Source organism: Canis lupus, chromosome 9, assembly GCF_011100685.1.
Source record: "Canis lupus familiaris isolate Mischka breed German Shepherd chromosome 9, alternate assembly UU_Cfam_GSD_1.0, whole genome shotgun sequence".
NCBI lineage: Eukaryota > Metazoa > Chordata > Mammalia > Carnivora > Canidae > Canis > Canis lupus.
Genome location: NC_049230.1, coordinates 44917363 through 44943080, shown reverse-complemented (window position 1 = coordinate 44943080; position 25718 = coordinate 44917363). Strand labels below are relative to the sequence as shown.

The window sequence follows — 25718 nt, the reverse complement described above, 5'->3', positions numbered from 1 at the left end:
ATTATACTTCAATAAAGTTGATGCTGTATAAAGCTCTAAAAAAAGAAACTGCCCCATGGGACACCTGGGTAGCTCAGTGGTTGAGCGTCTGCCTTTGGCTCAGGGCATGATCCAAAGATCCTGGATCGAGTCCCCAATCAGGCTCCTTGCAGGAAGCCCGCTTCTCCCTCTGCCTATGTCTCTGCCTCTCTATCTCCGTGTCTCTCATGAATAAATAAAAATCTTAAAAAAAAAAAAAGAAAAAGAAACCGCCCCATGTGGCATGCCTTTAAACTTCTCCCCAGTCACATGCAGAGATGGGGATGTGGGGAGCAGCAGGGCAAGACCACGGGCCAGTAAACCGAGCACGGCATAGTGCAGACATCAAAGATACAGAATGCCCTCAGTGTGTCAGCATCCCAGCGAACCTTCTGTGAACAGGGATTTAAGAAGCAGAAGCACCTGGTGGCTCAGCCTGAATCAGAGCTGGAGTTTGGTGATGACTAAAACCAGCAAGAGGGCACACGCCAGAGGAAGTTGAGGGGAAAAGGACCTGATGTACTCCAGGAGGAGTTAGCCCTTCTTGTTTTTAGGACACCCCCCAGGCAAAGTACATGGCCAGAGCGAAGGAAAATTAGGGCAGAGCCATCCCAGACAGGTATCACATTCCATTAGCTTCTGGCTCTTTTCTTTCCATTCTTCCCCTCCACGCCCTTTCATCACGATCCAAAACACTGAACAAATCAGAAAACTATGCCCTAATCTCAAGTGACCCAGGCCGGAAGTGGGACATGCCCCGATATTTACAGCTAAGATAGGTTTTTCTAATTAGATAATTGTGTGAGAAGATCTGAAATGCATCTGTCCATCTGCCATTCACCCCAACCCCCACCTCCATGTTCTGCACTTAGGAGGTGAGACATGTAAGGCAGGAGAAATGCATGTTAACCACCTCTGGAAAAGGGAACTACACAGCCACCTTCCCCAGCACACATTACCTGTCCGCACTAACAAAGATGATCTCAAATTTCTGGCCTGCCTCCTTGATCTTCCGGTAGGATTCCACTAGGACCCGGGTGAGGCTTCGGCAAGGTGGACACTGAAAAAGGAGAATGGGATCCTGCGGCTTGATGCTGTCTCTTGCCTTCCCATTTCCCAGCCACTTGTCAACAGAGACTGGGCGAGCAGGATGCAAGTAGGACTGCGGTGGTGAAACCCAGCTTACTAAAGAGGCAGAAACAAACATGCCTCTCGGAATGGCAAGCATCCAGCACAGGCTCCTCCAATCCCACAGCATGCCAGCAGGTGAACCCCCCTGGAGACTGCTAGAAGCTTCATTGGAATGGGTTAGGAAGACTGTCCTCTTAGGCCAGTCAAAAGAAGTCATCTTCTTGCTGCTATTATCCTTCATGATAATAAGCAGCCACAGCATGTCAACACCTCTGGTGCAGAAGGAAGTAAGAACACCAGGAAGTCATGGCCTAGCAGTTAACGATTCCAAAAGCCAACCACAACTGGTCTTGGCAGCACTGTCACTGCTTCCTCCCATCTGGACTAACAAGGAACTGACCACTCACCCAGTGTGCGGAGAAATAGACTCCCACGTGAGACCCCTCCAGGCTGCTGCTCTCCAGGGACTGGCCATTATTTCTAAGCAAGGGACCTGCAATGACTTCCCTGAAGGGCTTAGGTCCCCAAGGGAATTCCAAACCTGAAAGAGGCAACAGGTGGTGAGAAGGTTAAGACCCTTCCTTGTGGTTTCTGACCCAGCTTTATCATCAAACAGTGTTTGTTAACATGTGCAGAGGATCTAGAGCTAAAACACAGAAACAAAGGCAGAACCCATTCATGGCAGAGCCCTACCCACCTTCAACACAATGGTTCCCAAACCTGGGTGATCACAGGGTGCATCTCCTGAGGGGCTTCTGGAAAATATGGAAGCCTGGGGTCACGCTCTGCGTCTTGGGATCTGGGGCCAACGCTGAAGAGATATGTCCAACATAAAGCAACACAGACTCCCCAGGTAAGTCTGATGATGTGCCAGGTTGGGGAATCACTGCCTTGTGTAAGAATCATGAGTTTCTTCAAGTCCAACCCTGGAATCTCAGTGGCTCCCAACTCTGACAGCATTTTAGAATCAGCTGGGGGAATTTTAAAATATAATGCTCCAGGGGCCCACCCCCAGGGATTCTGATGCAGTTGGTCTGGGTTGGGGCCCAGGGAACCAAATGAGAATTAAATCCAGTAAAAGGAAAGAGTAAAACTCACTCAACCCAGATGTTCTACATTCTGATGACACTTAAGCCCCAGGCAGGAAGAGCCACAGAATAGTGTTTTCTCACAGGGTGGTCCATGGACCACTGCCTCCAAAATCGCCTGGGTGGGTGGGGGGTGGGAGAGGCACAGACTGGTTAAAAATGTAAGTGGCCAAGCCCACCCTGAAACAAACAGCCCCAAACATCTCTGGAGGGGATTGGCCATTATTTCTAAGCAAGGGTCCTGCAATGACTTCCCCTGAGGGCTTAGGGCTGGGAAATCTGCATTTTTAACAAGCTCAGAGTAGTGTGTGTGTGTGTGTGTGTGTGTGTGTGATTTGAGAAGGTGAAGACTTGGTTCCACCAAGCCTTTGTTTTTACTGAAGGTAATTCTTTTTTTTTTTTTTAATATTTTATTTATTTATGACAGATACAGAGAGAGAGAGAGAGAGGCAGAGACACAGGCAGAGGGAGAAGCAGGCTCCATGCACCGGGAGCCCGATGTGGGATTCGATCCCGGGTCTCCAGGATCACGCCCTGGGCCAAAGGCAGGCGCCAAACCGCTGCGCCACCCAGGGATCCCTTTTTTTTTTTTTTAATATTTTATGAGGGTAATTCTTTAAAGCAGGTGAAAATTTTCCTAGGAAAATTTGTTACCAGGGTTGAATCCTCTAATCAATAAGTGAGAAAGGGAAGACCTTAGGATGCTTTTCTGACTCCAGTGCAGAGAGGAAAGAACCAGACCTGGCACAGAGCAACAAACAAGGAAGCTACAACTCCACTGGCCTCTGCGGTCTGTGGCAGGGCAGGGAGTCTGAGTCCCACCCAGGCTCAGCCTGTGACAGAGGCCAATGGAGGATTACACTTGCTCAGAGAGAGCACTCCTCTCTCACCTCTCCCACGGGCATTTCCTCTAAATGAGGAAAGTGAGCAGGACATCATCGTCCAGTGAGCAGGATGATGGTAAGAGAAGCCTACCCAGTGTACGGGCACCCACCCACCAAGGCCAGTCAGCAAGGCCAAGGCCACAGGACTGGGCTGGCACCAAGAAATGAGGCTGGTCACCCCTGAGGCCAGGAGAGCAACACAGAGGCTGTGACTTTGCTATGGTAGGATTTTAAAGAGACAAAAACCTCACAACTGCTGAGTTTGCCTCTAATTGCTAAGGTGGCAGCTGCCATGGACACAGCACCAGAAGTCAGTCTCTGGGCTCTCGCTGTTTCTCAATAGCCTCCTCAGCCCTCAAAACAGAACTTCCTTTTTCTGATTCCATCTCCTTTGACCCATGAATTTAAAAAGCCCCCAGGAGGGACATTCTGATCTCTTTAAAAATCTTAACCATGACCTGGAGAATTCTATAATTTCATCACGAGAAGATCTGCCAGCCAAGTAAATCCACTCATATAGATTTTATCAGTATGTCTTCTACCAATGGCGATGAAGTCAGGGTCGGGGGACAGAGCAGGGAGCACGGGATGGACATGCCAAGGTCCTACCTTCTGGGTCATCACGGATCACCAGCAGCCCATTCCTGCACACGACCTTCCCGGTGGTAGCGTCTAGGAATATTAGCGATGGAATGTTGGAAATTCGATATTTGTTCCAAAGTTTCAGCTGTAAGAAGAAAAGAGAAAGAGATGGTTCAGCCCATGCATTAATAAATGCATTAATTGCAGCATCCTTTTGAGCCCCTCCCGGGCCTGATGGGCACATGAACTGGAAAACACCGAAGCACAGATCAACAAACAAGGAAGCTAAAATCCCACTGGCCTCTGCAGTCTGTGGCAGGGCAGGGGGGTCTGAGTCCCACCTAGGCTCAGCCTGTGACAGAGACCAACGGAGGATTACACTTGCTCAGAGAGAGCACTCCTCTCTCACCTCTCCCACGGGCATTTCCTCTAAAAAGCATGAAGATGAAGATGTATTGGGAAATGAACTACACACGCACCCCCAACACCAGATGGTTAAGGCAGGAAGGGAGGCCCTTTATTGGTGTTTCTCAACCCTATCAGCAGGCAGGTGCTCCCCTGCTTCCCAGCTCTGCCGGGCCCCTGAGCCCCGGGGGACAGGGGACAAGGGTACCCAACAGAAGACCAAGTAGCTAGAATCTGGCCCCTCTGCTCCACTGCATTCCTACACTTGGAATATCGGCAGTGGCTGTGTGTGCCATCCACCCACAACCACAAAGGAACAACATCCTGAGCCAGCCCCAATCCTCAGCTCTCGGTGCCACTCCAAACAGTCAACTTGTTAGAGGAGCAGGGTCTAGGAGGGACAAGGCTGAGGAAGCATGAATGCACCAGCCCAGGACAGGGCACAGAGTGTGGGCCAGCTGTTATTTGCTCCCAGCCATCAGGGTGAACACCATTCAGGTGGGCCACTGCGTGCTCTGGCATTTAACTGCCAAAGCCAGAAAGCAATCTAACTAAACAAAATGTCCAACCACCAAGGCAGCTCCAGAGAAGAAAAAAGCCAGGGGAAATGGAAGAATGGCCCACTGGTGATTCAGCCACAGCCTCCCTTCCGGGGGCCAGAGGCCCACACGGGGAGTCAGTCGCCTGGGCTTTGGCAGAATGGGCCACGGATGAGGTCAAAGGGAAGCAGGCACCAGAAGGCCAGCTGTACAGAGCAGATTATTATTGTTTTTAATTCAATCCCGAGCAGCAACAGAGTCGGGTGGGGTATCTACCAACAAATGTTAGGCTTCCCCTGGCTGTGGAGACCTGGGTCTTGGCAGGAAAGGCTGTGGGACTCTACCTCAAAGTTAGGGGGTCCCGCCTCTCCAATGGGTTCCCAAACCAGCCCTTAGAGCAAGAGCAAGTCTGCACGTATAGTCTGTACTGCCCCGAATTGCAACATTCCAGGGAAACCTGATATAGGCCACAGATTCAACATTTTTTAAAAGAGGTTCAACAACAGAGTAAGACCATTCCACTGCGGGGATCAGTTCTGTAAGTTTGCTACTGCAAGGATCCAGCCAGGTTAATAGTTTTATTTTTTTATTTTTTATTTTTTATTTTTTTTTTAGGTTAATAGTTTTAGAAGGGGGCATGGAGGAAGATGAAGGAATTTCTCTAGTTTAAAAGGTAATTGTTTGGGGGGAGAAAAGTCATTATTGGGAAAAGTAAGAAACACACAACAAACCATAAAAGCTGAGTAAAAATCACCCATGACTCATCACTTACAGAAGCTTGGACAATTTTCTATTTCCACCAGCAGCAAACAAGAGAGCCCATTTCTCAGTATTCTTACCAATATTGGTTTTTTTAATTTGGCAGGAAAAAATGATGCCTTGTTTTTGTTGGTTATCTTTTGCTTATTGATATGTAGGCATTCCATGTCTCCCTATAGTAAATACATTGTTTCTTCTCAATATATTTTGTGACTGGTAAGTGCTAAAATTCATTCAACAGATATTAACTGAGCACTTACTACGTGCCAGCCCTATGCTAAGCACAAAGAATACAAGATAGAACAAGGCAAATGAAGTGGCTGTCTTCACAGAGTTTCTACTCTAGTGGGAGACACAAATAACAAACAAGAATATAAACAAAAAAATAATTTCAGATACTTCATAAGAGAAAAGAGAGCAGAGTGAGAGCAAAGGCATGCTGAGGGGGAGTGGTACATATTTTAGAGAGTGATCAGGGAAGGCATCTTTGAAGAAAGAGCATTTGACCACAGACCCCTCATGTGATGGGAGTGAGTCACATGCGCCTGGGGGGAGGCCACCTGAGGCCCAGGGAACCTGGTTAGAGGTTGGAAGGCAGACTGGCTGGGATGGAAGAGCCCCATGGAATGAGGGAGGGGGCTGAGGTGAGGTCCAAAGGGCACTCTTGACAGATCTTTAAGGCCCTGTGGTCCAATAAATATGATAGAATTTTACTCTAAGTGTAACAGGAAGCTATGGAGGGTTAAGCAAGGGAGTGGTGTGATCTGATTTACATTTTAAAAGGTCACTTTGGCAGCCCTGAAGGAACAGCCCACAGAGGAAGACTAGGGGAAGGAAGGATCTGGAGAGGCCAGTGCAAATAGCTATGGCAAGAGTGGACAGCAGTGGCAGCCACCTCGGTTACAGCAGCAGAGTGAGGACATGATATATTCTGGAGACAGTCAATAGAGCAGGCTAACAAATTGAATGCGGGGAAGGGATGAGAGAAAGGAAAGGATATATTGTGGTTTTGGGGTTTAAGCAAAAGGGTGTCAAGGGGTCCTACTGACCAAGATGAGGAGCAATGGGGTAGGAGAAAGCTTGCAAGAGAAAAAAAATCAAGATGAGACAGGTCAATCTGAGGTGCCCACTAGATGTGCAAGTGGAGACTGCAAGTAGGCACGTGGACTTACAAATCTCTGGGGGAGCCAGAGTGGGGGTCATGAGATCTATCAGGGATCATCATCCAGGCAGCCTGGATGCTGTTTGGGGTCACAGGCCTGCGTGAGGTTATCCAGAGAGAGGGCATGGCCACAGAGGAGAAAGCACCCCAGGGGCAGAGCCAGGGACCACCCATGAAGATTAAGGAGTGACAAGTGACATGAGAGGAAAACAGGGAGACTCTGATGTCCCGAAAGGCAGGTGACAGAACTCTTCTGGGGAGGAGAGAGTAGACTCCTGTGCCAAATGCTACTGAGATATTGAGTACGATGAGGACAGAGAACTGACCCGAGGATGTGGCAACTAAGGTCATCTGTGACCTTGACAGGTCAAGAAGGAGTCAGGGGCATGAGGATGAAAGAACAACTGGAAGCGGGAGGGACTGGGGTGCAGCTCTGTCTAGCACAGACACCTAGAGTCTGCTGGCCAACACGAAACAGGAGCTAAGGTGGTGACTATAGACAACTTTCTTTAAGGGTTTTGCTGTAAAGGGAGCAGAGACTAGAACTGTAGCTGGAAAAACACATGATGTGGTCAGGGGTGGATATTTTATAGATGGGAGATACTCAAACCTACATTGTTGGAGGTAATCCAGATGAGAAAAAAATTGATAAGAAGGAAAAATGCAAGAACAAAGTCCTTGCGTAGGCCAGAGGGTGGGATCGAGATCACAAATAGAAAGGTGAAGCTATAAAACAGCTAACTTTTGAAAGCACATTCTTATTTCAAAGCACATTTTAGCCTGAATAGAAAGCCAAGCTATTTGCACATAAAGATAACTTTATCCTCTTTCTCCAACAATTATACTATTTACTTCCTTTTTCTTATAGAACTACATTGGCTGGAATTTCCCGAACAAAACAGTAAGTAGTAAGCACCTCTAACTCCTACCCAATCATGATCTTTTACTTTCAGATGTAATATCAACCATTGGTGTGAGACAGATACTCTTCAACATGGTAAACAAAATAGTCTTGAATATTACTCAGCCATAAAAGGAAGGGGATTCTGACACGTGTTACAACACGTATGAAACTTCAGGACACTGTGCTAAGTGAAAGAAGCCAGTCACAAAAAGACAAACACTGTGTGATTCCATTTATGTGAGGTACCTAAAGTAGTCCAATTCGCAAAGATTGAAGTTGTAATGGCAGTTGCCAGGGGCTGGGTGGACAGTGGACATGGAAGAAATGTGGCATTGTTAATGGGTATACAGTTCCAGTTTTTTTTTTCCTTTAAAAATTTATTCATTTATTTAAGAGAGAGAGAGGGAGAAAGTGAACAGGAGGAGGGACAGAGGGAGAAAGAGAGTCTCAAGCAGATTACCTGCTGAGCACAGAGCCTGGCATGAGGCTGGATCTCACGACTCCGAGATCACGACCTGAGCCAAAATCAAGAGTCGGGCACTTAACTGACTTAGCTACCCACGCATCCCTCCAGTTTCAGTTTTACAAGATCAAGAGAGTTACAGGGATCAGTGGTGGTACTGGCTGCACATCAATGTGAATGTATTCAACACTACTGAACTGTACACTTAAAAATGGTTAATATGGTAAATTTTATGTATGTATTTTACCACAACTTTTAAAAATGGCCTTCCATAACATTTTGACCAACAATTTTATCAAAAACGGATGGTTAGGGATGCCTGGGTGGCTCAGTGGTTGAGTGTCTGCCTTTGGCTCGGGGCATGATCTCGGAATTCCAGGATCGAGTCCCATATCGGGCTCCCTGCATGGAGCCTGCTTCTCCCTCTGCCTGTGTCTCTGCCTCTTTCTGTGTGTCTCTCATGAATAAATAAATAAAATCTTTAAAAACAAAAACAAAAACAAAAACTGGATGGTTACTTTATGCTTATTCTTTTGATCCATTGCAATATATTTCATTAGTTTAACTCCAGGGTCAAACCATCCTTGCCTTCCAAGAAGAAATCTTCTTGGGTCATGTGTATTGTTAAGGGATCACAACTATCATATATTCCCTGAGGCTTGGGGCTCCCATAAACAAATGGCATTAGGTAACAATACTTGATTTATGGGTAGCTAGACTATTCCCTGAAGAAAGTTACGGTCTGTGAGCCTTAAATATAAAAATGGAAGATTCAACAGGATTGTAATAGACTGCTTTGTGTGTAGGCATGCATATTGTATTTGAAATGTAAGCATGTGTTGGCTCTTGGCTAGATATTTTTATTTTTATTTATTTATTTTTTTTAAAGATTTTATTTATTCATGAGAGACACAGGGAGAGAGAGAGAGGCAGAGACACTGGCAGAGGGAGAAGCAGGCTCCATGCAGGGAGCCCGATGTGGGACTTGATCCCGGGTCTCCAAGATCAGGCCCTGGGCTAAAGGGGCGCTAAACAACTGAGCTACCGGGGCTGCCCTTGGCTAGATATTTTTAAAGGAAGGGTGGGTTTTGGTACCTGGGCTACCTAGCACCTAAATGCTTAGTCACCCGTCAGTTCCCCAGCTGACATAATAAAAGGAGGGCTTGTGGCCTGGCCCGTTGGCTAGGGGTACCCTGAGAGCATTAGTACAGTACTTTTTTAAGACTCTAAAAACAGAGATGCTGTCTCTCTACTCCACCCCCACAGATAAAAAAGAACAATTTGTTCTGGGTCCCTCATGTAGGCAGAAGGACTATAACACCCTAACTCTGCCCCACCCCCAATCACCAGAGATAGTTCTTTTTTCTCAGTATCCTTCTTGGAGAGGTAAGAAAATGTACCCCCTTAACCCTTCCCATGACTCCCTCCCTAGGGATTGCCCCCCTTTCTTTCCCACTGGGTCTCAAAGAAGACAGGAGATCTTGGCTTGTGTTTTATCCCTGGTTGCTGGATCTTTTGTTCTAAATAAATGCCCACTGGTTCAGTAGAAAATATTATGCTTTTAGACTCATATCGGTCACTGAAAAGTCCATCCTTTTGGAGACTACTACATCATGGTATAATTTTATATAATTGTGATTTATTGTGGAATTTCTGGCATTCATCGGTGATGTGCAGTCTGCACAGGACTGTCTTTTTCAGGCTGCAGTTGCTGGAGCTGGTTGCTCAGAGTCTGTGCAGAAGGCACAGGAATGATCATTCTAACCATGTCCATTTTGATACCTGAATCAGAAAGCAAACCTTATGTTAGAAAAGTCATAGAGGTCTACTTTGATGATTCTCTTGTGCTGACTGTAAAGGAGAAATGCTTGAGTGTAAAGAAATGATCCCAAGACTCACTCCTGTGCCTTTTCGTGTGTGTGACGTCTCAAGTCCACTAAAGGTTTTCAAAGAGGCCTCTTAAAACAGTGGCTTCATAACCATGTTGGGGTCACAGACACTTTTGAGGATAAAAGCTACAGATCCTTTCCGCAGAGAAAAATGCACATACACAAAAAAGTGTGCGTGTAATTTCACTGAGTTCATGAATTCTTTGAAGCCTTTTAGTGAACTTGTCTGATTCCAAGTGGCCTATGGTCCCCAGGTGATGACCCCCTTGTCTTAAGAGTTCATTTTAGGGCATGGCTTGGCCTTGGTTCAACTGAGAGAGCTATGCTATTACTCCATCCATAAAACTCCCTCTAATAAAAATCAGCATTTGCCTAAATTCTGAGATGATGCAACAGTGAAGGGTGGGAGGTGATATTCTCACTGCACGCGGCCGCTATGCTCCTGAATTGTTGGAAATGCCTACCACCTGTGGCCTCCAATTCATCTTCTGCCTTCAGAACGCTGAAGATCAGAACCACCCAGGACTGAGCACTAACTGTACTTATTTTTAAGGATCCCTAAGGAAGGAGTTCCTATTCCTTATTAGTGTGATAGTAGAACATCTCATCAGAGTCAGGAGCCAGAGCCAGTGCTTTCTCACTCTCTTAAAGTTCCTTCTTGGGAGGAAATCTGGTAGCACAGAATGAAAATGGGCTCCAAGGGGCCCGATTTACATCCTGGCCCTGACCTCTCAGTGAACGTCACTGGTGACATGATTTTACAGCTGGGGCAAGTCACACCTGCTTGCCTCACATGGTAATGCCAACATATCAGGACCAATTTGGAACTTAAATGAGGTGATGTGTGTGGAGATACTGTGAAAACCAAAGCACTGTACACATGGGACACATCGCTAATATCCGCATCAAATTTATGCTTATTCCCCCCTTGTCTTGTCAGCATCCTCTTCAGAAAAACATTTTCCTGTCAACTCTATTGTAAAGTTAATCAATCAACTGTATAGTTAGTAGGCTGTATATAAAACTCCCCAGAAAACAGGGTTTTCCTTCCGTAGCGAGAGGTATTTCTACCATAAGCACCTTCTGCAAAACATATACCTATTTTTCGGCCAGTTTTATGAAGTCAGTTTGTTTCCCCCACCCCCTCTTTTCTGCCTTCCACTTCCCATTCTGGGATTTGAAGATTTTAAAGGGCATCTGGAAATTGTTCTGAACAGACTCTGTGGACTTTGCTCTTCTCTCAGAACTCTGACAACGTGTGACGCATGTGATTCTGACGGACTCTCTGGAACTCTCTGCTCGGTCTCCTCGCCTTCCGCCTTCTGGCCGGTGACGGTGGGGTGAAATGCAGTGTGGCCTTGACCAGAGGAGCAGGGAGGAGGAGGAGCCAAGGCCAGAGGCACCCATCCCAGCAGACTTTGATCCAGACCTTGGAGGCAGAGCAGGAGCTTGCATTCTGCTGGCCATAGAAGAAAAAGGCTCTGGGCAACCTCAGTACTTTGAAAGGGCTTCCCTGGCTGGCACTGCTGCAGCTGGAGGCAACCAAGTGATTTTCCCAACCAGTGCCTGCTCCCTCTTGGGTGACCATGTGGCCAAATGTCCACCCAGAGCTCATTTAAACCCTCTAAGCTTAGAGATCTAAGGGCTTATAACTAGTTTGCCAGATTCAGAAGCAAGGCAACAAAGATGAAATGGAAAAAAAGGAAGAGGACACAATATTAGTAAGGACGACAAAACGGGCTATCAAGTTACTTGAAAGTTCCATTCCTTGGCCTGGCGGCTGGTTCTAGTTAGTGATTCCGAGGCTGTGGTTGGAGCTATCATCCTAGGAATGCCGGCCAAAAACATTTCTCCAGTGACCCATGAAACAATGAAGCAAGTATCAAAAGGGACAGGGCTGGAAACTGGGAAACTGCAAAAGTGCACACTCTAGAACCGAGCTCATCTGACACACTGGGGGGATTTGTCAGCACCCACAGATGCCACACGGAGACTCAACCTGATGATTTCCCAGAAGCCCCAACTCCAGAGGGTGACTCAGAATCTGCCTCTCATTCCAAGGACTGGGCCTTGCACTTGACTGGGGGGTTCAAGTTTTTATTTCTCAACAGCTGCTGCAAATCTATGGGATCAAGCCAAAGCTAACACAGATGTAAGATTCATCAGCAACCTCCTCAGCAAGGTCAGTGGAGCCTTCTCAGACAAGCCTTCCCCCTGCGCTTCCACCGAATGCTGACCACAGAGACACCATCCTTTCTGTGAGCAGCATTTGAAAACAGGCTTAAAAGCATCCCCACCCTTCCCAACTGAACACTACTAAAGCTCATTATCTATGCAGTCTGAGAAAACAATCCCCACCCACCAATGTGGAGGCAGTCTGTAACGCTAGAGGTTACTTAGCATAGGCTCTGGAGCCAGGCTGGCCCAGGTCTAATTCTGCTCTGGCCACCTGCTGGTTGGTGACCTCAGACAAGCTACATGACTTCTCTCTTGGTTTTCTCATTTGCAAAATGGGGATAACAGTACCTATACTTTACTGGATGTTGTGAAGATTTGATATGTTCCAGAAAGTGCTTAGAATTGAGCCTGGAATACATGAGGTACTACATGATTATAGTTAGCTGCTGTGATTACTATCGATTATTATTGTTGTTGTTGCTGCTACTGTCGTCTCAGTATCACTCTCAATGCTCCAGCAGGACCTTGTCCCAGAGGTAAGACCAAATCTTGCTTCTGAGGCATGATTCCACTGTGATCTGTCCTGTGACTGAAATTTTAGCTTGGTACAGCTGTTGGTTGGCTAAGTGCAGGGCCGGACACATGTTATGTGCTCACTGAATGATGGGTGAATGGATCAGGGGATGAAGGTCTAGAAGGAAGGGAGGGAAAGAACAATGTCGAGGGGCCAGCCAGACTGAATGCCTCACTTAGCAACCAAGTGCAACTGCTTAGAGGGCCCCCTGATGACCAAGACTCTTCCCAGTTCCTTGGGATAGTTGGGGACCCAGAAGGCTTTTTATATGTATGTAAAAAGATTTTATTTATTTATTTTAGAGTGAGACACAGAGATAGCAACAGAGAGCACAAGCAAGGAGGAGAGGGAGAAGCAGACTCCCCGCTGAGCAGGGACCCTGGGATCATGACCTGAACTGAAGGCAGATGCTTAACTGGCTAAGCCACCCAGGAGCCCCCCCGGAAGGCTCTTTAAATTGAAAAATAAATTGCCCAAAACAAGTGCTAGTGGAATTAGAGCTCTTCTTCCTTTCTCTGGTGGGGCCTTTGACCTCTGCACCCTCCTCACCTTCCCATCTCTCCTTTACCTGAAGCCAACACAGAAAACCAACCAGCAGGCGAGACCAAGGGAAAGAGCCGGGTGGATGGACCAGGCTGATTACAAGAAATCAAAGCCCTCCTCATGGATTTGCACTTAGGAAGCTGGAGTAATGATCAATGCTCCCTTCACCATAGCTCTTTCAGAAGGAGGGCCTGTGCTCCAACCATCACAGAGCATAAGGTTCAGAAAAGAACACATCTACCCTGCTTCCTGCAGACAAAAGTAGCAGGCATTACATGTGTCACACACACTCCTTCTGGGTTCATCTCCACCACTCCAGGCTATACTAAACACAAAAGACAAGACTGGGTCAGAGGGACATTAAAAATTTATTCTTCATTACTCTAAATGTCAGAACAGTTAAGTTTTCTAACCAACAGACTGCTGACCTAGCTGGGCTATATATGATATGATATTAGGTGTCGCTGCCTTACAATATTAAAGTGCAGCAGGAGAAATGACGGGGGTGAAATACTGTGTCTGCCTTCAGGAATCTTATAGTTTACAAGTAAAAAATGAATAAAATGGTAAGTGTTATATTTTATCTATTTTACTACAATTAAAAAAAAAAGAACCATGACTACTTTTGTCCAGACATGGGGCAGATCACGGCAAGGAACAAGCAGTATAAGGAGTGCAAGAAGGAAGGCTGGCTTCATCTCCATTAGGGAATATGCCAGGAATGGCTCTGTGTGTTGAACACACCCACGCTTTCAAACACTCTCTGTATAACATTTATTCCGAATTGGGGTGGCCACAAGAACCAACAGCTCATGGCTGAGTTGGATCTTGTTGGTCAGTCCGATCTTCGGTCATTACTTTTGTTGGAAGGCAGTACGGTATAGGTAGAACAGTTAAGAACATGGTTCTGGAGCCACACTGTCTGGGTTCAATCAGCTGGGTGACATTGGGCAAGTTATTTCATTTCTTGGAGCCTCAGTTTTCTCATGAGTAAAATAAGAATCATAATAATAATAACTACTTGTATATTGTGAATGTGAGAATTCACTGGATTATATGTGCACAACACTCAGAACCCTGCCTAGTACCTAATAAGTGTTCAATAAATGGTAAAAATGGTGATGTTGATTATGATGCTCCTATGATGATTCTAAAGAGAAAAATGTGGTGACCCATCTAACTCCTGCTTATTAGCACCCATGTCAGCTGCCAATTCCCATTTGTGGAGGGGGTGGAGGAAATGACTTCATGGGCCTTGTATCATTTGGGATACCCACAGATAGAGGAACTGGGCCAAGAGACAACCCAACACAGTGAGTAAATGCCAGTCACTCACTGATGGTGTGTGGACTTCTTAAGTTCTTAGGAGCCTCACTTTGCTTTCCATGAATTCTTTTACAACAGAAATCACTTTGCCACTGGTAGGGGAGGTGCCGAATCTGATACGCTGCTTCTTCCTTTTATCTCTTTAACCAAGAGATGTCTATTCTTATCAGCAGCCAGCCTCCCACCACACACCTCACCAGTCAACAGTAAGCCATGTTTCCACCTTAACCTGTGACTTTAGAGTGCTGTCAAATACACGACTGATTCCCAGAATAAAGGGCCACATACTGTCTTCTCCTAGGTCGGGCCCAAAACCACCACTACCCCTTAAATCCTTCTTCCAAGGGGATTGTTGCTTTCTGGCAGCCCCACAGCTTCACTATGTAAAGTTGGGAAGCAGTGCAGCAGGCAAGAGCTCAGGCTTTGGTGGCACACAACATCAGTTTGAACCCTGGGTCTGCCTATCTTGGACAAATCACTTTGTCTCTCCAAGCTTCATTCTCTCCAATCGCAAAATGGTCCCGTGGTACCCATCTCCTAGGGTTACTATGAGAATAATATATATATATGTTCAGAACTGCCCCTGGCACACAGCAAGCACTCATACAAGAATACCTCTAATGTGTGCCCTTCCATTTTTTACATCAGAAAGCCCATCTAGGACAACGGGCCCTGCACAGGGTCAGACATCAAGAGCATTAAGTAGGTAGTAATTGACTGTGGTGATCAGGACACCATAGTGCCACTGGTCCCTGCCAGGGCTGGGACCCAGGATGACCCACACAAATCAGCACGAGAAAGTACAGAATATTCTACAAGAGAATTTCTGCCAGAGGCTAAGCGGATCAAGCCTGACAAAGGAAGGGGAGAACAGAAGAGTCTCTACTTCTCCAGTAACAACTCTGGGCAGGTGGCCAACAGCTCCCTTCTTCATAGAAAGGAAGGCAACATTTCAGACTAGCACCCAGTCTGTGGATCTTCTCTCTGTGGAGTGACAGAAATCAACTAAGAAATGCTCACAAGCACCAGAGACACAAGGGGATGATGGTGGCCATGCTGGCGGGGATGAGGAATTTAAAAATAAAAAAGTAGTGTCTCCCACGGCTTTGAAACCTGGGTCTAGCGGCAGTGGGCTGCAGTCTTGTGATTCTGGTGGCAAAGAGTAGGGAAAGGAGGCCGCATCCCACACGCAACTACCAGGCAAAGAGGCTGACAGGGAATGAAAGCACATTCTAAAGCATCTGTGGCTGTCTCTTCCTCTCCTCAGGAGTCGCTCACCAAGCAACTCTGCCACCAAACTTCTTTTTAGAAAGCTGCACCTTAAGGGGATCCCTGGGTGGCGCAGCGGTTTGGCGCCTGCCTTTGGCCCAGGGCGCGATCCTGGAGACCCGGGATCGAGTCCCACATCGTGCTCCCGGTGCATGGAGCCTGCTTCTCCCTCTGCCTGTGTCTCTGCCTCATTCTCTCTCTCTCTGTGACTATCACAAATAAATAAAAAATTAAAAAAAAATATTAAGAAAGCTGCACCTTTGGGTCAGCCTCAATCAATAACAACAAATTACCAAGATTAGAAATGATGCCCACAAAGGGCACCTGAGTGGCTCAGTTGGTGAAGAGTCTGCCTTTGGCTCAGGTCATCATCTCAGGGTCCTGGGATTGAGACCCGCTTCGGGCTCCCTGCTCAGTGGGGAGCATGCTTCTCCCTCTCCTTCTGCCCCAGCTCCTGCTCCCCCTGCTTGTCCTCAATCTGTCACATGAATAAACAACATCTTTAAAAAGAAAAAAAGAGGGATGCCTGGGTGGCTCAGGCGTCCGCCTTTGGCTCAAGGCATGGTCCCGGGGTCCTGGGATGGAGTCCCATGTCAGGCTCCCTGCATGGAGCCTGCTTCTCCCTCTGCCTGTGTCTCTGCCTCTGTGTGTCTCTCATGAACAAATAAATAAAATCTTTTAAAAAAATGAAATGAAATGATGCCCACAGAGACAAAAATGTAAATATTTTCTTCTTACCCTTTCAAAATCGCTGAAATGTAAAAATCTTTCTTTTTCCCCCCAAAATATTTCTTAGTCACTTTAGTTCCCCATGGCCTTGGAGAATCTCGTTCTTGAACACTTGGAACCTGGTATCATTTATAACACTAATTAAAGAGGTTCGTTGACTATGCTATACAACTTCCTGCCCTAATGACTCAACAAGCCAGGAGATGAGCAGTTTGTTGGGAGTACAAAGAGACATATGGCTGCCAAGTTCTTTCTGGCCAACACCACAGACGGAGGGAAAGGCTGTTCTGTTTCCCCGTGCTGCAGCTCTTACAAGCTGACAGAGGGATTTCCTAAAGTTCCATCTGGTACAAAAACCTCTACTGGGCAGAGTGGTTTGGAATAGTAAGAGGGTGGCTAGTAATAACAGACCAGGGCCAAATGCTGTACAGGCAGAAGGATTAAAGTGGCTGGGAGTTTGCCCATGAGACAGGACAAGGAGCCAGAGTCGGTCTGGAATCTGAGAGACCACGTCCCAGCTCCAAAGGAAAGCCTCGGGGATGGAGGGACAGAGATAGGGTTTCTGTGGCTTGTATCACTGTGAATCCATCCCTCTACTGATATAATCAGGAAAGAGTTCAAGTTTGCCCATGTTCCCTCTGAGTAGTGCGCATTTGTACTTGAACACTGGGACCCCTGATCTGCCACCTCCTTTGAGATGCGTCACCACACAAGTCCAACCCAGAATATTGAGTTTATACCACAGAAAAATAAATTCTGAGTATCTGCACACCAGATTTTTATAGGATCCAGAAGGCTGAAAGAAAATAAAAAGAAAAGAACTCTAGAAATAAGGACTGTGTGGAAGGAAGAGTGCCACTCCTCATAGATGTGGGGATTCTGCTGGAGAAGTCACTTGTCAGGGCAGGAATCTCTCTCTTCATTCCCTGCCCTTAGATGGAAGGTGCTAGACGCCATCAATTCATTCCAACAAACCCATCCCAAGGACTTTGCAAAAAATAAGCCAGCAAGATTTTGTTTCATTTTGTTAAAAAAAAAAAAAAAAAAAAAAAGGTCCATGCTAAGGAACCAAAAGACTGGCTCACATGTCCTTCACTAGATGCGTCCCTCTGGAGGAGTGAAATCTCATGCTGCTTTTGTATCCTCAATGCCTCACATACGGTAGGCACTCCATAAACGTGCATGAGGACCATGAGGGCATTCAGGCCAAGAAAGAGGTCACTTAGCAGCTTCTTGTGTGTGACTCTAAAGATGTATCATGAAAAACAAGCAAGTTGGTGTTTCATTTTTACACATTCATTGTGGTTCCTCAACAGTTACTAAATAAGTTGCCTTCCAAAAGGAAACCAGGCAAATAAGCTGAAAACTTTTCCGCAGCTTCCAGTAGATCTGGACTGCGATTGCGTAACCCTGCCTAACCCCATGCTAGAACTTACAGGCCAGCAGATCAGGCTGCGCATTTCCACATCTACTCTTGAAATGAAAACAGGAGCAGGAAGTGTGGTTTGTGCGAATTACGAAGATGTTTAGTTAGCATTTAAGCGCCATCCATACCTGTTCCATGGTGGGGCCATTAGCACTCACTCAGCAGAGCACTCCTTTCAATTTCTTTACCTGATTGTTATTTCACTGGGGTGTTTTTGCTGTGTTTGTGTCCCCCCACACACACACCCACAGCTGGCTGCAGGAAAGCTGTTTCTTGGCAGAACTTTCCAAGTGCCCAGTTAAACCCCTTGTTACCACTTTCCTGCCTCAGGAAGGCCCACTGAGCCTGGGCCAAATGACAAGGGGAGGGAAGGAAACATTTACAATGATGTGAGAAATTCCCAGTCTGGGGGGGGTGGGTAGATCAAAGAGGACAGTCATTAGGGACCATTCTGCACAGAACCTGGCACATGAAGGTCCTCCATAAATTAGACTGGATTGGCCCATGACAGGAACGCCATTACCTCACGGGAAACCCGGTGAGCTCCTCTGCAGCTCTGAAAGTGGCATGAGCCACACTACCACAGACCAGCTGTGTCCCGAGTAAAAGGAGTCGTGTCCTATCCTGAGAAGCTGTGATCACCATGCTCCCGAAGGCCTTTATATAGAAATACACTGTGGCTTGCACTGGTCCCCTCTGCCAGCTCTTGAAATGAAAGGGTCCACAGTGAAATAAATAACAGCAGGGAGAGAGAAAGAGGGAGGTAAATTGTTTGGAAAGTAGAAGACAGGGTGGAAAAGATGAAATTCAAGACAGATGTAGGAGAGCCACAAACAAATGTCCTTGAATTTATGCATCCAAGTGATTCATGCAGAATAAGGCGGGTGGGGAAAAGAGCTACATACCGAATACAGAAATAAATATGGGAGTAAATACAGAACAAAGTATTATATTCCCTAAGTCTTACAAAGAAACATCAATCCATATCTCTCTGCTATATAAAGTTGTTACAAAACGGTGAATGAAGAGTCGGAGATGAAGCTATTAATTAAGCCGAGGGTCTCTGCAGTCTCTGTCATTCTCAACAGGGTATCAACCACCACCAACCACCAACAATTTATGTTCAATTACTGAACGCTGATTTCTTATCTCCAAAAGGCACTGCTGCTGCTTGCTTAGTATCAGCAGGATTTTAAAAAATAGTAGTATTTGCCAAGTTAATGCCTGGCCATTAAGAAAAAAAAATCAAGCAGGAAATTTAGATGGGCGTTTCCATAGAAACACAAAAAGTCCAAGATATTGCCTGGAAAGACATTTTTACAATGAAGTATTAGTGTGTGTTGTTACTTCTAAACAGCTAACTCAAAGGGGCCACCGTACAATTGGTTCCAAATGCTTCATACTGAGAAGAAACACAGGCGGCCTGCCTCGCTGATTACTCTCAGTTTGAGACTTCAAATGGTAACAAGAAAGAAGAAATGAGCAAGAAGGTCCTCAGTCACTAGAAGTGCTAGAGAAATGGGGTGAAGCAGCGTCCAAGGTCAGGACACAACGAGAGCGGGGAATGACAGTTTTCTAGATAGATCAAACATCACACTTCAAGATACTGCTTAGTGTTAACTTCAGATCTACATCATGTACATGCCTAGTCATTTATTTATCAATAGATATTTACTGAGCATCTAAAACCTACCAAGTATTTGTGCCAGATGGTGTGGAGATATAGAGATTAAGGCCAAAGATCCCTGCCTTCAAGGGAGGAAAGGAGCCTGCTAAGTATCTGAATCTGTGTGCTATTTGGACACTCCACCTGGGATACTGGTCCTTGCCTCACAGACCCTCAAGCCCCATGGTGAGACATGTGTGTTCCAGGGGAACAATTGTGGGCTGCAGGTGACTGCTGCATGTGACTGTAGCAGGTGTGGACATCTGATCTGAAGCCAATCATACTCTCTCCCACTAACTTAGAAATTGTATACAAAGATTCAGTAAGGTCAGAGCTTCTCAACCAGTATGCAACACATAGGTTAGAGGAAGATGCCATATCGATTCTCTCAGCCCTCGGTGCAGCTGGAGCCCTCACCCCCTCCCCTCTGGTGACAAGCTGCCTTGTCCCTTTTTCCCCAGAAGACAAACAGTAGATTGTGTTCTAAATGTGGCAGGGATGTGGAAAAGATGGAGCAGCACTGATTAGATAGACCGTGGTAGAGGTGAAGTGGACGCAGGTATAGATTTGGGGGGCCAGTGACAAGCAGAGAAAAACAAAGGTGACAGAGAAGAAGCAGTCAGAAAGACAGCACAGGAGCCTGGGTGGCTTAGTCTGTTAAGCATCTGCCTTCAGTTCAGGTCATGATCCCAGGACCTTGGGATGGAGCCCCACATTGGCTTAGTGGGGGGCCTGCTTCTCCTTCTCCTTCTGCTGGCCAATCCCCCTGCTTGTGTGCTCACTTTTTCCTCTATATAATAAATAAATAAAATCTTTAAAAAAAAGAAAAAGAAAAACAGATGGCAGAAAACAGAGAAGCAAATAAGAAACTGCAGCCTGGAGGAGGAGGGTGAGAGGGCCCGGTTTCTGAATCCCATTCTGGTCCTCTGTATCCCAGCCGAACTTGATTTCCTGAATCTGGATGCCCCTGTGACTAACAACTTTATTCTGAGAGCCTAACCCAATCTACTTATGCCAGCTTGAGTGCATTTCTGTTCCTTGTAAACAACTCCTAACTAAGCCAGATGTGTGCATATTTGTGCATAGAAGGCCCACATGCACCACGAAATCCTCACTACTTAAAACACCAGTGAAAGAAAAGCAAAACTGCATTATACTCTGAATCCTTTCAAATCCCTTTCTTGTATATCCTTCCTCTGTTTTCACCACAGGATTCCAGGACCCTGGGGAAGAGATTCCTCCGTATGCTATGGAGGCAGAGATAGAAGCAAGAAGACTTGCCTAAGATGACAGAGCAAATCAGTGGTCAGGGCCTCTCTGCCCTCTGCCAGCCAGCAGCCCTGAAAATACAGTACTTCTTAAATATAAGAGTCTAAAATATTATATGTGGGTGTGAGAAAAATCAGCCTGCTTCTCTGACTCGTGGGTCAAGGGGAAGGTGACTGTGAACAAACTGTCACAAACTTGCAGAGAGAAGCAGCCTCCTTTGAGTTCCCCAATAGAGGGCTGGCCCTCCCTCCAGAAAAGTTTTACATTCTCTTTGGCTCCAGAAGACACAGCCCTGAGCTGAGTCAGGAGGGAAGAAAGCCTGAGGTTTCCACAGACAAGATGAATGGCCACTTGCAAAAAAAACCCAACGTCCTTTATAGCACATTCCCAAGGTATCACAGCATTCGTGACATTCAGAAGCAGACACATTCAGTCTCTACCAACTTTAGTTTCCAAGACAGCTCAATGAGCCACTGCAGGCTACGTGTGCCAGCACCCTCCTATGGGCTTATTCTAGAAGCCACTGGTACCACAGAACCAAAAGGGGCAGAGAATCTAAAGCTTCTGAGGCTGCAACCAGACTAGCTTTCTCCTCCAGAACAGAAATGTCCCAGTGAATCAGAGCTCTAATATGCCACTAACCACTTGCTTAGAGAGCTCAGGCTGCTGGACCCTCTGAATAGAAACCACACACAAAGTGCTTCTTCCAGAAGCAGCACAGACTTTCTGGGACACACTGACCATTTTCAAGAGCTCATAATCTTGTCAACCTTTACCAGAACTGAACTGAAGCTTGTTAAATATCAACAAGCTTCAAACTGGGCTCCAGACCACCCATAGAACAATTTGTGTCCAAAAGCAAGAAACTGGATCCAGTGCCCCTGAATTCTGTTCTTGGTGACCAAACATTTAAGACCCCAAATTCTCTAGGCTGCAATGAAAAAGAGTGGGGATAAGCCCTGCCTGCTCCTCTGAGAACAGCTCCAAGCTGCAGACAGAAAGGGAAAATGAACAGGAAGCACGAGTCAGAGCAAGTAGGGATGAGGAAGGGTCACTGAAGCATATGTGGTCACTGTGTCCCCTAGTCACAGTGAAGAGTAGGCTGAAAGAGCAGCATGGTGACGTGGACCAGGCTGTCCCAGTCACTTCACTTCTCTGAGAAAGTTATCTCCACTGTAAACTGGGAGAAATGGCCATTCTTGCCTCAGAGGATTGCTATGAGGATGAAATGACAGAAAATCCAGATGGCTCCATCCAGTGTGCAGACTTCCCACACACAGTTGTTGTTCACATACATCACTGACGGTCTGTGCCCACTAACTCTTATTAACTTGTTTTAAATACTCTTTCTAAAAAACAAACTTGGGTACCTGGGTGGCTCAGTTGGTTAAGTGTCTGTCTTCTGCTCAGGTTGTGATCCTAGGGTCCTGGGATCAAGTCCCACATCGTGCTCCCTGCTCAGCGAGTAGTCTGCTCCTCCCTACCCCTCCCCCTGCTCATGCTTGCTTGCTCACTCTCTCTCAAATAAATAAAATCTTTAAAATAAATAAATAAACTTATTTTGAAAGGAAATTTTATATTGCTCTTGTAAATGGAAAATCAGTACCACCATATGGAAATTAAGCATCAAAATAAAAAGAACAAAAACCAAACAATTATTAAACTTGATCCAGCCCCTGGTGGCTGCAGAAGACTCTAAGGTCTGCCTTCTCTATTGGAAGGGAGGTTAGCAAGTGTTCCTGGGGTTTAAAGAAGGAATGCATCAAGACTTCTCCTGATATAAACAAAGACTTGAAATGGAGGATGGAAAAAGCATAATGTAGTTTAATCAATGATTCCAATCCCAGTAACAGTCCTACCACCTTAAATTCCTTTGGTCCTGTGCCAATGGAGGCAGTGGTGAGAAAAGGGGACAAGAATCTAGTGGGGCCCAGCTTATCCTTACATGCTGGCCATGGCCCCACTGCCTCCAGAAAGTTCTTCACCAAAGAGGAAACCCTGCTGGCTCAGTCTCACTTCTGTCATTTGGGGGCATCACAGTGACTCCTCCCCACAAGCCCCCCAGTGAGAACCACACACACACACACACACCGCAGCCATAGCAGTGGTGTCTCCACCAAGGAAACTTAGAAAATGCACCATGACCAGGAAGCTGGCAAGGCCCCCTGAGCAGTTAGGTTACATTTATGCCAAACCTAACTGTAACCACCTTTACAAAGGAGGCCTGGAGTTGTCTCCAGCAAAAAGTTGCAAACTGAAAAGAAAGAGTTTCTCCAAGGATGCTTAAGGCAGCATTTCCCCAGGAAGACCTGCATCAGAATCCCCCCAGGGTGATAGAGATTTGGGGGCCCCAGTTTTGACCCACTGACTCTGAGGGTGAGATGCAAAAACATACATTTTAAGAAAGCTGCCGGGCAATTCTTACACCCATTGAAGTTTGGGTCCTATCAGCTCTTTCCTACATTTGTCCATCTGACCCAGCTTTTCTTTTCCTTTTCCCAAGTATTTCTTACTCATCCTACAGATGTCAGATCAAATGTTATTTCCTCGGGGGAGCCATCTCTGCCCTCTGCCCCTCCAAGTCTTAGACCAGGCCCCCCATTATACATCCAAATCCTGATGCTCTTTCTTGGTAGACCTGATCATGAATTTCATGATGTGTGTGTCTTGTCAGTCTTCCTCAATGGCCTGCAGAGCCCCAAGAGGATAGGGCTGATACTATGCTCACGACTGGAGGCCCAGCTTCTGGCACAGTGCCTGGCGCAGAGTCAGCACACAATCAAAATATCTGCTGATTAAGTGAATGAGTCTGGAATCACTGTTTCTGATTCTCATTTCTCACCATACCATCCTCATACTATTCTCACCAAAGTTTTTCTGTACCTTGAAAGTCCCTTGTCTTAATGAGGGTGGGGAGATTCTGTTGTTGAGATATTTTTTAGTTAAATGGATTTTTAAATGATTCCATCTGCTCACCTGAGTGGAATTTTAAAAGTTGAGAATCATTTATACACAATGAGATGTTAAAAGCCTTCAACAGTCCGCCCTGCCCTTTTCAGCCCTTGAATCTCTTGCCCTAAGGGGATACAAGAGAGCTACGCCCAGGGTTGCAAGCAAAGGGAAAGGATAGCTTTCTATCCAGTCCAAAATACCCTTTCTGAGGCTAGCATGAACTTGACTGCTACCCTAGATCAATTTATCCCATAAGTTCTATTCATGAGTAAGTTTGTTGAAAAGTTTTGTTTGAATTAGTCCAACACTCTCTGAAAATATGCCCCAGAAGGAAGCAATCCTCCCATCCTTCAACAAGTATAGACACAGCCCCATCTGATCTACCACCACTTCTGGCAGCCAAACACCCCCAAATGTTTAGCTCTGCCATGGGATATGTAGAATAAATTAAGTTTAGGGGGAAAAATAATAAAACAAGCCTCTAAGTCTAAAGACTCTGTGTACCTTGGCAGAGGGAATGTATGTGCTACAACAAATCAAATCCAGTGTGCCAGAGAACTCAATCGAAACCAGCAGAGAATGATTCCTGTCATATGAGACAGGCAACTCAACAGCAGTCCCTGAGGGGAGATGGAGATAAGGAGGTCTAATCTAGCCTTGCATCTGCCAAAATTCTTTTCAATAATGGCTGAAGAAAGAAATGGCCTCAAACCCTAAGTAAGAGGAGATGGATATTCTGAAGTCAAGGATTTTGCAAGCACAAAACAAACACTGAAACCTTTCAGGTTGGTTTTTTCACTAGGTGTTTGCCTCTAGGATTCTGACTGAAAGCATTGGGTAGGAGAAGAATCTTAAAGTCACTGCAGGGCATGCTTTAGGCTGGGGACCTGCCAGGTCTTACAATAGGGCCCAATCAGTTTTGCTAAGTACTTGCCTTTTACTAAAGCCACAATTTCCATGGTGGAGCCCATCCTGCATCTGAATGGCTAAATTCACTGTAACTCATCAGCCTGCAAAGTGCAGCCACAGTAAAGCTTACTGGTAACACTGACCCATCCCTGGCAAAAGAGGCGACAGAGAGTATGGAGTAGCCACTTGCTTAGTCAGGTGGGGTTTCTCAGGCCAATGTCTTATATGAGGGGCAAGGCCATCTCATACCCCAGTCACTTTTCTCACCTGGTGGAGAAATCCATCAGAAACATCAGATTACCTGTGGCTCTGATGGACCTCTGCTTCTTCAGATAGGAGCATGTCATAGGCCAAGGGTATGAACTCAACCCTGAGCTACTGAGGCTCATTCAGATCCTGTATCAACCATTCATGAGTAGCGATCAGAAATGTTCTAAGGGAATAGTTTCAAACAAACCAGAACAGATTTCCATTCTAGCCTCTCTTCTTTGTAACTTATTTCTAATGATACCACTTCTGGGTGAGCTGGGCACATGCCTCTAGAACAAAAAATACGGACAGGCCTTCTTTTACCACCAACGGTGTAAGTTTATTGCCTCAAATGGACAACTGATTTTGCTAATTATCTGTTGCCAGAAAAGGACTCAATACCAACTATTCTAAAGCCCAAGTCACTGTTTTTTGGGTAAACTTTTCCAGCTTTTCATTGATGCTGCTTCCTTCAGTTACTGTCACACAGAGTTCACCAGGAACCAGGATGAAAGCTAGGTAGTCTGTGGGAGATTTGGTAGGGTTTTCTTTCTTGACCAAGGTGAGATGAGCTGTTAGGACATGTAAAACTCTACACTCCCATGTAGCAGGTGGACAGGTCACAGTGATACACATTTTTAGCCTTGATGCTAATTCTCCTTTGTCCTCTCCTTCCTTATTTTTGTTTTATTTCTTATGTATCTTATTCCTTGTTTATCTTATTTTGTCTTGCCTTTATTTTATCCTGCCACATCTTATGCTTCCTTTTTTTGAACATGGATTGCAATGTGTATACCTGTAATC

At 46.0% G+C, this 25718-nt stretch overlaps 1 protein-coding gene across 2 annotated transcripts in view; it reads right to left on the bottom strand.

Annotated features, from left to right (window-relative positions):
- The window catches only part of NXN (nucleoredoxin), a 152826-nt gene that overhangs the window by 26387 nt on the left and 100721 nt on the right, over nt 1-25718 (bottom strand). The window contains exons 1-4 of one of the 2 annotated variants that reach the window (XM_038548430.1): nt 4113-4142; nt 3731-3848; nt 1557-1690; nt 978-1078 (exon numbers count right to left, since the gene is read on the bottom strand). In XM_038548430.1, the coding sequence (XP_038404358.1) occupies nt 978-1078; nt 1557-1690; nt 3731-3848; nt 4113-4127 (368 nt within the window). In that variant the 5' untranslated portion in view covers nt 4128-4142. Of the gene's footprint in view, nt 1-977; nt 1079-1556; nt 1691-3730; nt 3849-4112; nt 4143-25718 lie in introns of those variants that run through there. The other variant, XM_038548429.1, reaches the window with a different exon arrangement.